Here is a 15,969-nt window from a genome sequence, read left to right as displayed (position 1 = left end):
ACATTCCGTTAATTCTCAATCGGAATCAAAGCTGCAGCATAGGGTTGTATAATGAAGCACGGCCTATAAAGGCCTGATAGAGGGACCGTGAGTGAAGACATTAAAGCTGTCGAGCGCTGTGGAATCTGATGTCTTTCGAAAGTTGACTCGGACAACACTCACAACAAAAACAGAGTTTCCGTCAAGTAACAAAATTAGAATGTATCTACGAGCGATAATGTGTCACAGCAAACATCAAAGTCCGTAAGACGAAAACATTGACGACTAACATGGGCATTGACAAGTTGACACCGGCGGAGACCGGTGATGGCAGCGCTGTGCCCACCACAAGCATACACTCTGTGTGCCATCGAACGGAATCTTTTGGGCTCACCACGGTCGTAAACTTGTGATACTTTTAAAAGTCGCGGCATCTCTAAGAATGAGAGCTAATGTTTCGATCGTGCCTTTCCACAGTTGAACAGAAATTGAATTTTCATAAATCCATGACAGTGAGAGTGCTTTGACAGATATGTATTGTGGCACCCAGTAGGAGACAGTACTAGAAAAGATGCAAACGCAGTCTTCGCGATTGTTCGGGAACCTTCATTTGTCATTATTTGCTATTTGACATTTTCGACAAAACAATATTGTCGTTATAAATAGTATTGGGGTAATAACCGGGTGGTAAATGTCTTTAGGGGTAAATATTTAAGTGGTAAATGGTTGGTGGTAATTAGACCGGGGTGGGGTGGGGTTGGGGTAAATGTCGGGTGGTGATTGTCAAGAGGGTATTTGTCCGGGTGGTAACTGTCCTAGAACCAAAATGTTACATTATAACACTCACTTAATTCTGTTGCCGTACAACTGACGACGACAGTTGTGGATTATAGTACGGCCTAAGTCCTTTCAATATATTATGTTTCACAAGCAATGTACTTTATGAGATTAAAAGGGGAATCCTTTAGAATATTTTAGAATTACTAGTGCTTTACTTTTAAGGCAGAAAGAATAAGAGATGGGTATCTGGTTACAAGCCAGAAATACATTCTGAAGTATCAGAATGTTCTACATTGCCGTTACCGATGTATTTTGGTTTCTGGTACCATGGATACCCGCACATCTAACATGACCTAGCCTCTGCAGTTTTACGCAATGTTGCATATTAAAGACATTAATATTGAAGAGTTCGATTGAAGGGACTTACATCTACCATTGTCGGAGTCTACATCCAAAATTACATCTTGAATTTGAATATCGAATCCACGAATTCTCTCTTCGCCAAAAAAGACATCGAAAATGAGATAGCCATTCTGCAAACGGGAACGTGAAAGCCAAAATACTATCGTTAGGCCATCATATCTCCTTTAAATACACGGGTTATAGACAATTACCCTGAGTAAGCAAGATTCATCAAATAAAGATTTACAGTTTTAAAACCTTTGTCAGTTTTGTCATTTTTTTCGGCTTACATCGTGTCGGCAAATTGGCAATTATACTTATTACTACAAATATGAGTGAGAAGATTGACGATCCTGCATACACAGATGTTAAATTATTTGCTTGGGTGGCATTTATTTCATTGCATTCAGGAAAGCTTTGGGACACTGTAGTATACAAAATATGGTGTAAATTCCGTCTGTTCGTTATTGGAATACACGTTTTATGATCATTGACGTCTGTCAGAGTAATACACATCTGGATAATCACTTACTTGAGCCGTCGGAAGGCCTTTGTAAATAGGGGTTTCACACGTTGAGTTGTAAAATGGTGGCCAGTCGGGCTCGTCCAGAAGAATCACAGTCAACGTTACCATATTCTCTAGTGAACCTTCCTTTTGACAAAAACGACAAAACTTATTAGAAGAACTCTTCGTTGTAACAATGGGCTGCTTAAACAAATAGGTCACAAAGTTTTCACGTGATTATCGTTATAAGCTTTATTGAAGTCAGATTTAATAATAACTACCTTCATAAAGATCTGACAAGATCTGACAAAATTTAAGAACTCTTCGTTGTAACCATGGGCTGCTTGAACAAATAGGTCTCAGAGCTTTCATGTGATTATTGATATTGAAGCCAGATTTAATAATAATTATCTTTATAAAGATCTGAAAAAACTAAGGTGAAGTGAACACATTTTAGGTGATATGTTGAAATAAGCTATGTAGTCAACCGATTATTGACGTTCTTTTAAATGAGTGTGTATTATATATATTCATTAATTTAAGACAAAAGATAAGCATGTTGCTTACAATAAATGACATGTACAACTTGTAATGAGCGTCGATATCACAGTCCAAAAATCCTTTCGTGAGTAGCATACCCTCAGGCTGTAGCTTGAACCTGTCGTCCTAAGAAAAGAAATTTAATGGTATTGAATAAAACAAAACTATGGGTTGATAATTAAGATGATGCAGCAAGTGGATGAATTTAGTTCAGCTTCACGATTCCAAACAATGATTTCATTTTAGAGCAACTTATGGGGTGACTTATAAAAAGTACAAAGGTACTTGGTACTTGCATTGCATTTTAAATTATGGAGATGATATTTATAAGCGTATCTTTACTTGTGTACTTGTGTGACTTGTCTTTCTTTGCAACATTTCAAACATATAAAGAATTTACTTTATATATATATATATATATATATATATATATATATATATATATATGTATATGTATATATTATTAACGTGTTTGCTTTGTTGATTGATTCTTCACACATCTATTCTCACAACGATTCTACACAACAATTTAGCCAGTACTTCATCAAGAAAATCACAGACATATGTCGCGACGTTAAGCCCAACACGTCAACCAGTAAACACAGCCACTTCAATATGCAGAGTGACTCCAATTTATCGCAATTCAAGTCCGTCCAAACAGAGGATGTCAGGAAATTCAGAATCGACTCGCCATCAAAATCACACTGTTACTGCCTAGACCAAATTCGACTTTTACTGCTCAAGAAATGTCTCCACCCTCTACTTTCATCATCACAAAAACTGTCAACCTGTTTCTTCAAACTGTCACAGTACCACAGCTATTCAAGTCAGCAGTCGTCACTCCACTCCTCATGAAATCGTCACCGGACTTCAACATTCTCAAGAATTGTCGACCTAATTCCAATCTGCCATTTCTTTTCAGATCTACCTGAGAAGATCATCGCTGCTCAAATCACCGACTACCTCAAAGAAAACTAGGCCTGTTATAGCTACTGCAGCGAGAATAATCAGACGTACCATGTACCAGGAAGTTTGCGCCGATCACCTTAGCTCTCATCCATCTCCATTGGTTACCAGTTCGTTTCAGGATTGACTAAAAATTTGCTGTTAACTTCCAAGGTTATTGACAAGTAAACCCATGCATACATCAGTGATCTACTCCAGCCCTATATTCCAACGCGTACACTCCGTTCATCAAGCAAGAAACGTTGAACATCTGCAACCTACAAAACCATCACATATGGTGGCCGTGCATTTTCATACGCTGCACCCAAACTATGAAACGCACTACCACTCGACATCAGAGAATCCCAAATCTTCGAAACTTTCAAATGGAAACTGAAAACGCGTTTGTTCTCCAAAGTATTCTGTGTGGTTTAACCATTCAGCGCCACAGAGTGAAACACATTTTGGGATTTTGGCACTTTAAAAACATTTGCTGATTGATTGATTGTTCGAACAAAAATAACTTAAGGAGCTCACTCTGTCATATACTCATTGCTGTTTTAAAGCAGACCACAATTTTATCATGTGTAAGGGATCCTACCACTTCGACTGGCTCCTTTTTGGCTGTGACGAAAAATTAACGAATCGCTGTTGCTCTAAGAATCTTGCAGCAGTTACGTTTGATCCATATTAATTTTCCATAATGTCAAGCCTAAATTCCTCGAATCCATTTTGATTGGTTTCAATGCACGACCAGTATTGTTCGTTTTCCCTTCATGTATTTCCGCCCGGGCTAAGATTTTCTTGTAATCAGTCCCCCAATCGATTTGATTACTCTGAGATAAAGCAGTTTTCGCAATTCCAAACTTTTATTGAATTAACAAGGACGTTGACCCATTATTACACATTTACCTTGTTTCCTGACAGCATCAGGAACGAAGTTACGTTGCTTCCCAATTCGTCTTTAAAATCAAATACTTTCTGCTCAGGTTTTGAGCTCTATAAGACAGAGGAAAATAGTTATGTAATCAATCACCCAATCATTTATCCATTATGTCAACATTAATGTGAGCAAGTCAACAAGTTTACAGGCCTAATTTAAGTCAACAAGTTAGTTTGGATGACAAAAATAAAAGACCGACTGCTTTATAATTGAAAGTTTTGATGGAAGTCGATTTGTAATTTGTCTATTAAGACTAGGGAGAAACCGCGTCGAATGAAAAATGAACGTTCCGGGCCGTTGGCACAGAATGCAAGCAGGGTAAATTCAGAGAGTATCATAAAGCCGAATGATCCATCTGTGACAAATTGCGTTTACGCCTTCTGAAGAAGCGAATACTTCAGACGTCATACACAAAAAGTCCCCTTATGCCTTTTTAGCTTTGTTGTTATAACGGTTACGAGTTTAGAAATTAAATTTAACATGACTCACTTTACAATTCTTTCATAGGCAAAGTATCCACATCTACGACTCAAAAGTCCAGATAGAATTTTAGGTTGACCAATTACGTCTAGATGATGTGATGTTTTAAACAGACTGCGAAAAATCTTTCAAGTAACTATAACTTTATCATTTTTCTGATCTCATTTTAAATTCCAAGGTATGTAATTTGCTTTCCGCCAGTCAGAAACTCATTTTTATTTCCCAAGGCCAATAATGTATTCTATGTACTATATGAAAAGGAGTGAGTCACGTAATTATAGCTTCAATTTCGTTTTTAATATTTGCTTTGACGTTGAAATATAATGAGAACTGCTTCGTTTTATCAATCATTGGAAACATCATCTTCTGAAATAAGGTTTCTGACTTCAATGATGAATTGTCATAAAACGAAAGTTCAGCAAAAATTCAATAAATGCTGTTTTCAGTCCACAGAGCTTCACTTCATAAACGACCACCTTACAGCTTTTTCTTCTTTATTTGACCAAATCGACTGCGATTATAACGGGGGACGGTGATCGCGTCGCCGCACCATAGATTTGTTACCTGTACATTTGGACACATTACGAAATGACTGAAAGTGAGTCATCGTAATATCCCTTCTGTTCTTTGTCAATAGAAGGATCGATGATAAGTGCTTCCCTACACCTATTATCTGTAAAAACCAAGCTAAAAGGAGAAGAGGTATTTTGGCGCACGGCTTATGTGTTATTTTTGGCCTCAAACAGGTTGGAAGCAATTTGTCATGGATGTAAAGCGTAGGCTACATGCTATAAATCAATATGCATGGCAGTTCGCGATTTATATCAGTGTGAAAGGCTTTGCTACGAACGCAATCCATTGACATTGTAAAACTTCCATTTTGTTCTGTTGGTCATAAATTTGAATGAGTTAACTTCTGCTTTATAGAATACGATCGCGTTTTCGTCTCGACTGAGCAATAGGTTGTGGTGAAGAGGGCATATCCTTTAAAGTATTACGTCGAAAATTTCACTTTCCATTTGAATGACGCAGTCTACATTAACAATAATAATATATATTGAACCGTTTATTAGTTTCTGTGAGTTTTAAAAACTTGTAACTCCCCCACATGACACAATCTTAAATTTGTAACTCATCGCATTGTTAGGACGATCGACAAGGAGGGAGACCGAGAGTCTTACAATAGCTAATGTAAATTGTTAACTCTGTGTAAAGAGAAGTTTAGCCTGACTTCCCAAAAGTAAATTCACACTGTAATATTGAATAAAGAGTTGTCGAACGTGTGGTGATTCGTTCTAACCCTCCTGAGCACGGATCACCGACTTTTAAATTTCACGTCGCTTCCACTTTCCTAAGTGGTGAAAGAGCTACGAATAATGTAGGCGTTACTTACTTCGGGTATACGGATCGTAAAGTTAAGGTTATTCTCGACTTCAACGTGCTTTGAAGAGGCTTTTGTTGCGAAAAAAATGAGAGAGAAAGATCAAGGCGAGTAGGTAACGTACAATTAGCATGCATGAATGTCATATAGCGTTGATTTATTTTGACACGAACAAAACTTCCCTATAATCTGCTTTAAATTGTCCTAGATAGTTTCTTGCAATTTTTTATGGTATGTCGATCGGATATTAAAAGTGCAGGGTTGATTTTGTCGAACGTTTTGCACGTCAAAATATATGATACTCCGAACGTCTGCGCCGCAACATGCTAACCAAGTGAACTACAAGGATGTTAAAGCCAGCAGCTTTACACGCACTTACCTGCACAAAATAATATGCTAAGACAGAAAAAACAAAGGACGCGCTTCTCCAGGTAACGTATTTCTTGTCCGACAGTCTTCATGATGGATCCTTTATGAAAGCACGTGTTTCAAAGGTCTGCTTCCAAATTTTAAATTTGAAGCAAAAGAGCGTACTCTTAACACGATTGAAAATCAAATCATGAAAATAAGATGCGTGTGTATCATGTGACTCAGGTGTGAACAGAAATAGGGAATTCCGGTACAGGAACACAAACATTGTGATTGCTTCGGTCGGGTCGATCGGCCCTAGACGTTTTTAAAGTGGCGTCTCTAATCTTATCTAGGGTTTTGGGTTTCGGTCAACAAAAAGAAAAATATTTAAAAATGCTTCCAACTATTGTAGCCTAATTTTCGGAGCCATGTTACCGGAAACACATATTCTTCTATTTGACCTAATATTTGTATTCTATTCATTTTTATGTAATAAGGGCCAATAAGACGACCGTGTTTAATTTATATTGTTTAATACCTTTTATAGCGTCATTTATTTGCAGTAAAATATAAAAGAAAGTTTAAAATACATACACCTATACCGTAAATAAATCTTACCGGAATATACAGTACACAGAAAAAATGTTTAATCAAAACAATTATAAAAATTCGAACACACACTTAAAACGTTTGAATGCCAATTTCTAACGGGGCCTTGTATTTAAAGACAATGGACTAGTCTGTTCAGAACATGACCAAATACGAAAGGCAGAGGATCCCAAAATTGTTTACGCAAAATTCAAGAGTGTTAAAACCAATTCCTATGGGGAGGCCGATGTCGATGACACGCTGACAATGACAATGTATGAGAGTGGAACTCCTACCGGTGCTAACGTAGTTTTGCTTAGCGTACTAATTACTTTACATTCGTTCATTATACCTCTGCATAAAATGGGGATTTTTTCAAAGTACAGACACAGTATCGTCATGAAAATATTCAAATGCCAAGAGTTATGGCAACAAACTCTCCCTTGTGCCTATGTGGCAGTACCAGGCAAATTCATTTCGCTTTTTTTGGGCAAGATGCTATCTTGCAGTCATAGTTAAATTCATATTCAAGAAAGGGCAAGCTACAATGAAAAGTGCAAAGTTTAAGTGGGAAAACGCGCCTCGGGGACAGATATCTGGACTCTGAAACTTTAACAATTCTTTTCTGGTCTACAAATTATGAGAGCACAATTTAAAGCTCTTGCAGTATGAAAAATTTTCATCATTGTCGAAAATCGAAAATTTTAATTTTTATTCATAAAGTTAAGACAGAGATGGCGGCCAGTTTGAATTTCAAGTATTGGTAACTCTTGGGTAATTTGTTTCTCATGTGCCAAAATAACGATTAACCCTTCTGAGGTAGCGAGACGCAATAAACCAAAAACCTCTTTGGCCCTTGTAACTTAGTGGTTTTAACGACTACTGGTTCAGACGGGCGCACGCCTTCGATGCTTCGGCATAGAAATGAAATGTATCATGACTCACTTAACAAGTCTTTCATAGGCAAAACATCCAACACTGCGGCTCACAAGTCCTTATTCAGTTTTAGGGCGACCAATTACGTCCAGGTGATGTGATATTCTAAATGGACTGCGTAAATGCTTCTTAGTAACAATAACTTTATTATTTTGCTTATTTCGTTTCAAATCCAAAGGATTTTAATTTGCTTCCCATCATGAGTATAGATTCTGTTCCCGATTAATGACAAAGGATATTTATTGCGGCTTTCCTCGTTAACGCCTGTTTCTCAAACGCAAGTTTAGCAATGTGGCATTCTTCTTTGACCTATATTCTATCATTTATTAATAAATCGACTGTGATCGAATTTTAGACAAGTGAACTTTATTATATGTTGTGCCGTCGGTCTTTCTTAGAGACTTGCCTCACTTTCTACCGAAGTTACTCAGATGGCAGGAGAGCAACCAACAAGTTCTATCTATAGATTAGTGCATTCAATTCATTACAGATGCAAATGCACATAGTAATCGTGCGCGTGTTAATAAGTTTTAGTACTTTCATGAGCTGCTTGTTTACGATGGGTGAATATTAGACTATTGTGTAAATAAACATTTTGAATCTGATATTTACGAGCGTTGACGAAATGCAATGTTAATATCTATCGATAGATATACTGCATGGGTGGCAAATGCAGGCCTGGTTTACATAAATTTTGGTTAACCACATCTCAACGCAAAGTGTCACGGCAAATATGGCAAAACTATCATATAACTTGAGGCCTACATAGAATCGTAGTTCTTGTGCTTTTCCTTTATCCTAGATGGTGTCGTTCAAATTTAACGTCCACAGATTATTCAACCTAAAGATTTCAGATGACATCTTTGACATGAAGTGTGAGCACAGTCTTTCATATGTTGACAAGAATGTAGATAATATCCGATTCATGCTGGTGCTCGACATTTCAATATTACAGTCTCCTTTGTCAAACGCGTGTATATGGGTTGCTGTGCATAATGTATACGTAGGACTACCTCTTTTAGCCCATGGTAGACTGCGAAACAAGGCTTAAATGCTCCAGTCACACGCTGTTGTCATGCAGGCAATTCATATGATTTGTCATTGAGTCCATTTTGTGTCTCTCTTTAAAGTCTTCAGTGAAGAATCTCTGCACATAATGAAAACAATTAAGTTGTAACGGTAAATATGTGAGAAAGGTAAAAATACACACTTAGAAAAACAGCATGTGCCGCTCGTTGAAATTATATATTTTCCACTCATATAAATTTGAGATTAATATACGTTTTTCTAACTGACAGTCTACAAAAACACTTGAGGGGCACAAAATGATGTACAATTCATATAACTAACTTCAGATCTGTTCGCTGGAAGTCTTAACATATAATCGAAGTCGGCCATCAGCTGGTCTGGTGTTGGGCGATTGTACCGGTCTTCATGCCAACACAGCTGCATAATCCGATAGCTACAAAGAATGAAACATAGCGGTGTACGGTGACAAACATTCCTGCATTCCTGTATTCCTGTATCTTGGTATAGTATATAGCTGATACAGTATAAGCAAGTCATATTATATACAGATTACAAACTCGGCATGGACACGGAGTTGAAGGTAGCGATCGGCTTCTGGTATACACGGTAAGTACATTCTGTTCCCTTTTGAAATGAAAACGATGTGCCAACGTTCGAAATTAAGGGGTAACTACAGTGGTACTTATGACCTTAACGATACGTGTAAAAATTACTTACGCAGTAGGTGTACATCCTTCTGGTTTCACCGGTCTTCTGCCACTTTGTAGATAGTCAAGTAAATTTTCAACTGGTACACCCATCATGGGAGAACCACCTTGTCGAAAGACCAGCATCGAACAGAAGGCATTAAATGAGATAGAACTACAGGTATCCATGTGTTATAAACATTATTAGAATTAATTGAGAAAATAGAATCTTTTATTGTTCAAAATTATCAGAAATTGTACACTATAGCTGAAATTTGCCATATTACAAATAACCCATGAAGACAAGTGCATTGCAAAAAATAGAAAGATGAGCTTAAATTTGCTGAACATGCCAACATATATCCTATTCTTACAAATTAGTTCCTAAATATAAACATTTTATCCAAGGTAGGATGGTGAGATGAAAGTTAAACATGTCTGTCATAATCTTCATTGTATAATTTAAATGTTGCAGCGATGATGATGCGGTGCATCGAGACGTGCACGAAGTACATTGTTTTTTTCGTTTGTTTGTTTTCTTATTTGAGTTATCAAAAAGGTTTTTATACATGCCTTATTACATCGGAGAAAAAAATTGTCTTACATTACAGAAGCCCATTAAATATTGAATATTCATCACTGTCATGTGTCATGTCTGGTGTGCATGGGTCTCGGTGGATATTAGAACTGTAAATTCCCTACTTCTTATTATGTGCAGACATTTTCTCTTTTCTAAAGGCAATGTGAAATCTCTTTTCTAAAGGCAATGTGAAATCTCTTTTGTAAAGGCAATGTGAAAATCACTTTTTTGTACAGAGTTAACAAATCTTTTTTATGCTATAAAGCTGGGTAGTTCCTATTTTACTATGACAGATATAGATATACCTTTTACTAATAAGGAGTAGAAAATTCACAATAACAGAAAGTTTGGGATCACCTGATATGATCTTCCATATTCTTGGTCTTTTTCTCAATTTTAATTTTTGTCCCCATAACATAGCATTCTCAACCGTTGGCAAATTCATTAGTCCAGCATTTGTATAGGATATTGTGCAATATTTTAAACTGAAACTCTCTCAATTTAGAGTCTATAGTTATTTTGAATGGAAGTTAATAAATGTGGTTCCAGTTGTCAATGTTGATTTTAAATTCATGTTCAAAGTACAGTTCTGATTTTGGTTGTATAAAATTAATGTCTTTAATTTTCTGTGTGATTACTTTTGTATTATACAGGTCCACACTAATTGACCTGTTATTTTCCAATACAATGTTTACTTCATCGTCATCATCTGCTGGACTTTGCTGATTTACTTGTATGTTGGCTGGAATATTACTTTTTAGTCCAAACCATTTGAATATTGATGATCGAGGGATACCTTTACTATGTACAGTCTCCCTGTCAAGCTTTTGACCATTTTAATTGTGCAGTTGTTCTAAATATAGAATTCCTACTTCCACAAATTCCTGGTAAAACACAGAACGTTTGCCAATCAAAATGTCCTTATTGTTCCACTGAAGAGTTTTTCTGGAATTCAAATTATTTACACTGTGTGGTATTTTCAAAATCAAATCTTCTCATGCTTTCAACATGGTGTAAAAGAAACCTGTGATTTTCAACGGTAGTAAATCAACTTAAAAATAACATCTTTAAACCTCCAACTTGATTCAGTACTCTAGTAAAAACAGCTTCAATGGATGGTTATTTTGTTCACTAAAATACCCTCTGATCCAGTCAACCCTGCTGGCACGAAGTACATTGTTTGTAAACAAGAAACTCGCACAGGCGCAGTTTCGACGACTCTTTCGCTTTAAAGTGGCAATCTCCTCTCTGTCTCTTAAACAAGAGTTTGAAGATGTGAAAACTTTTGATTTTCAACACTTACCAAGAGAACCTATTTCCCACAGTAGTATCCCGTACGACCATCTGCGAAATGAACAAACATACAAAATTACTGTATAGCAAAATATCAATAAATATTGTTTATACAATACGAGCTAATAACAGTATTTAGATGAAATGAGGTTCATATTTTAGTTTTAACAGAGGGAGGAAACGTAAACATATTGCAAACTTATTTTCTTGTTGTCATATTCGAGGTGATAAAGTATTATAGGAGTAAAAATGGAAAATATTTGGAAAGGTTTCACTGAAATACAGAAAAGAAACATTTTCAGTTTTCCAAACATTGAGAGTAATCACTTACATTATTTAGATAAAAAATATGAAAAATAAGGGGAACTTAAACACTTTGTTCCGTTGTTAATCTTACCTGTCGCCTTCAAGTGTAAATGTTCCATCAACGAGAAACTCCGGCGGCATCCATCGTAATGGAAAGCGGTTTTGATGATTTGCCTGCGAACAGAAATATCAGAAATATCACAAACGCTGCCTTGAGTATACGCAGTAAAACGTGGTACATGTGACCTCATGATAACCCTCTTTCCATCAGAAGACCCCTGTAACCTTGCGTATTTACAGAAGATAGAAATCGGTAGACAGGTGGGAGGCAAATAAACGGTTTAGCAGACAAGAGGATAAAGTAGCAAGGATATAAGGCACGAATACAAATGTGACGCAGAAAGAGTTTGTGACACTGCCACAACGCTTCCAGTCTACTGTAAAATATCAGAAGCATCTACATGAACAGAATACAAGAGCCACGAAAAATAACTAATGCTTATTATACATCTTCATTTGTTCCGTTTTTACACAAAATCGTGCTCTATTGGCCATTGAAATCGATAAAAAGCGTTTGAAAGTATAGGCTTTACAACTATTTTTTAATATTTCCTTGTTTGAAAAGGAGTTTAATGGTGACTTTTCAGAAAATCAAAATAATGCATAACATACCCACGAAAGCGAATGATAATCGCTCTCAAGTCTTTCGTAAACGTCTCGTCCAAGACCAAAATCTCCGATCTTGGCTGTGAAATTTTTAGTCAGGAACACATTGCGAGCAGCGATGTCTTTGTGCATGACACGTTTCATGGACATGAATGAAAGCGCTTTGGCGATGTCTCTGGCAACTTCTATCAATCGTGTTTCAGTCTTGGTGTTGAGTGATCTCAGCGAGATGAGGTAGTTCTTCAGATCACCGTTGGATGCATATTCTGTCAGTATGTATTTTGGGTCTTGATGGACGAAGAAGAACTTACATAAGTTGAAATGAATTAGGTTTTCATGGTGAATAACATCGCCTGTTTCGAATAAACCTTTTTTCTCACACTTAAAATAGTTCGTTTCATACGATTCACGCTATTTTCAGCCGCTAAGATCACAAATATTCACATGAATTGCGAAACACCTTATTTACCACAACCGAGCTTACATCTACTCATTAAATATTATCCTTCGCTTTATATAATTATAAGTTAATCTTGTGAAGCTTTGTCCCTATAGCAGGACGTTTATTGTCGTACCTCCAGTTATGCGAATGCCTAGAAAGGAGATAATATTAGGATGGCATGCTAATTCCAGCAGACACCGGACTTCGTTGATGAAATTTTTCCGACTTATTGCATCTGAACGAGCTGCATTGAAAAGAGAAAATCATAGTCAGTAGGCACGTTCACGCAAACCATCTTCTCGTGCAAACCATCGTCTGGTGTCTGACTCGATACTAATTACACGAATGCCGAAACGACACAAGGATTGGCGATATTGGGTAATTGATTTATAATTCACATGTACTCATGCCGGGAAATTTGTAAATGATAAGAAAACAAATTTTGAGGCTTTACTTCTAACCCGCCTTGCTCATAACAAGGAAATGTTTGTGTAAACAGGCTTCATTCATAAAGTATATGAAGAAGTCGACACCACGTGCGACAAACCTCTATATCTCCGTGAACGTCAGTAGAAAAAAAATAGGCATACTCGAACTTTTTGGGAGCAGTATGTTATTCCAATCTTTTCCAATCAAAAAACTTTTATCTGCTTTAAACTTCTGCCGATTTCGATCGCGGTCGGTCGTCATGCGGAGCGGTGGCAACGTTGTCAGTTTACACTGAGAGTTGCCATGTCAACAGGTGTCGTGCTCGCGACATCGCTGTCACGCCATGCGCTCACTACCTGTTTTGCGGCAGACCATGGCCATGCGAAAGTTAGAACATTTAGTAGAGCTTATATAAAAATTTAATATAATAACCACGAGATAACACCACAAGATTCAACGCGTTATTCCCGTATTCAGCCACAGGAAACATCCTTTTTCCTCAAAACCCTTCAAAGTTTTAAGTTGGCAACATCGCATCGTAGATTTCCATTTTGTTTGTATATTTTGTTTACTATCGCACTGCAAATGTAGTTTGCGAACACTCACTCCAAAAACTGATGACGTCTATCGTGCATGTCGGAACATATCTCTCATATCTCGAAGTTTACCGTAAAATATCACTGCTGATATTGCACGGTAAACGCCACCAAGATGGAGCGACATGGGCATTGGTATATGATAACGTTAATGAGCACACACTAACGCTGATTTTTCAAATTATAAGGCCGAGGGGGCACACGACGAATAGCAACCTTTATCAAAGTGGACAACTTGTGTGTTTAGAGGTATTTGACCCACTTTCGCAGAGAGTTTTAGCTGCAACTACTTGTTCCTTTCCATGGAGGACCAATCGAGCTTTGTAGACTCGTCCATACTCTCCAACACCAATCGGTTCTTCATCCAGTATTTTCAAAGCTTTCTTCTCAACATTCCAAGCCAATGCTGCTTTCGGTAAATGTTCCTGGTCAGAAAAGATACATATCATGGTAATTGAATTAGTAGCATAACGAAAAGCACAAAGACACATTTTTGGAAATCAGTTGTATAATAGCTTTTGAGAAGCCTGTACCAAAGTTAGGCCTATTTATTTTTGTTTGCACACTTCAGGCGAATATCTGTGATAAAAATACAAAGCGGAAAATTTAACAATTTTATCTTCATGACGACATGACGAAGGGACCCCTCCATGGAAAATCGAATTAGAGCCTGGAAAGCAAAATTTGAACTAAGTGAAGAAATCATACAGTGCTCATATGAGGTATATACGTTAATTACGAAAAAGTTGCACTTAAAGCCGCAATTGTCAATCCCAGGTTCTCGCATTAGTGGAGTTCTCCTCCCAGTCAAACACTTGGTCAGTACGATGTTTGATTTCTATAGCATTAATTACACAAACTGATCTCAACCTTTTGTCACCTTTTGTTAATCCTGCAAACAGAGTTTATACAAGCGTTTGATTGACGGTCGGTTCAAATCGCCAACGGTCATTTATTCCCCACCACAAACGTTCGAATTTCCTAAAAAATTGTCTTCCAGTCGCGTTACACTTTGAATATAACCACAGAGTTCGATCGGCATCAACTTCGCGATGACCGCTTGACAGTCTGTCTTCGTTTTTGCGGCTGGGGAAAACTAAAAAGTTGCGTTTTCTTGAGCATGTACCCGCGTGTTGCCTGTTTGGTGTCCACTTACACAATGAACGCCGCCATAGCTTCGCGTCCTTTTAAAGGGAGGCTCCGCCTTTAACCAATACATTTTAAAGGCAATATTTCTTATCAAAGATTACATGAAAACCCTGCTATACAATACCTTTTCAACAAGCAGAGGAAATAAAGTGTAGTACGGTAGCTATAGATTACTCAAGGGATGAAGATGGTAGTTATTTGGGGTAAAAAATCGTAATTTTGGTATCAATGATAAATTTTATTGAAGTCAACTACTTGATACTGCTTAATGAAATTTAATATCTCATTTGAAGCTACAGCATGTAATTCAGGCAACAATTTTGTTGAGCACTATCTATTATCATTGTTATCATTCTTCAACGACAACGGTTGTAAGACTGACATTCATAAAATGATCAAAACCATTATGAGAAAAATTGAAATGATTCTTATTCAAAATATTAGAACTGTATTGCCTAACAAAATTTCGTTTGTTATATAGTACATAAAGAACACAATCTGAAAATGACTCAACGTTTGATCCAGCCAGACTGGGGCTTATTGTTTTGAAATACTGAAATCGAGAGGAAAAAATGGCAGGAAATCGGGTGATTTGCATAATTTTGAATAACTTTACGCTTCTTTCTCACCCAACTTAAGATTTCTTGTCATTCTTAAAGGAGCAATCAACCGATATTTTAATCTGGGGTTGAAAAACTAACTGAAATGGAAATAATCTTTGCAAAAGAGTAATTTTGAGCAAAATGATAAACTAAAATGAGTCTTGCCTGTAGATAATCTTCAAACTCTCGGTCGTTTCCATCTACGGGTACGTAAGACCATTTCGTTTTTACAATATTCACGACCAGAAGCAGAATAACGGCAACTGCACCCGCTACTATCATTACCCACACATAGAGTGGCAAAGACATAGTTCCAGCTGTAGGTGACAAGTTCGCAAAATGAAGTGTGAGTTTTTGCTGG

At 37.1% G+C, this 15,969-nt stretch overlaps 1 protein-coding gene across 2 annotated transcripts in view; it reads right to left on the bottom strand.

Moving 5' to 3' along the window:
• LOC139152526 (fibroblast growth factor receptor 3-like) overlaps positions 1 to 15,969 on the bottom strand; it is a 32,594-nt gene extending 16,625 nt beyond the window's left edge. Inside the window, exons 1-9 of one of the 2 annotated variants that reach the window (XM_070725713.1) lie at positions 15,774 to 15,969; positions 14,120 to 14,282; positions 12,966 to 13,076; positions 12,397 to 12,677; positions 11,816 to 11,898; positions 11,429 to 11,469; positions 9,577 to 9,673; positions 9,181 to 9,292; positions 8,560 to 8,977 (exon numbers count right to left, since the gene is read on the bottom strand). In XM_070725713.1, coding sequence (XP_070581814.1) covers positions 8,891 to 8,977; positions 9,181 to 9,292; positions 9,577 to 9,673; positions 11,429 to 11,469; positions 11,816 to 11,898; positions 12,397 to 12,677; positions 12,966 to 13,076; positions 14,120 to 14,282; positions 15,774 to 15,917 — 1,119 coding nt within the window. In that variant the 5' untranslated portion in view covers positions 15,918 to 15,969 and the 3' untranslated portion in view covers positions 8,560 to 8,890. Of the gene's footprint in view, positions 1 to 8,559; positions 8,978 to 9,180; positions 9,293 to 9,576; positions 9,674 to 11,428; positions 11,470 to 11,815; positions 11,899 to 12,396; positions 12,678 to 12,965; positions 13,077 to 14,119; positions 14,283 to 15,773 lie in introns of those variants that run through there. The other variant, XM_070725714.1, reaches the window with a different exon arrangement.

This window comes from Ptychodera flava, chromosome 16, assembly GCF_041260155.1.
Source record: "Ptychodera flava strain L36383 chromosome 16, AS_Pfla_20210202, whole genome shotgun sequence".
Lineage (NCBI taxonomy): Eukaryota > Metazoa > Hemichordata > Enteropneusta > Ptychoderidae > Ptychodera > Ptychodera flava.
The sequence above is the reverse complement of the archived record's forward strand: the minus strand, read 5'-3'. Positions and strand labels throughout refer to the sequence as shown.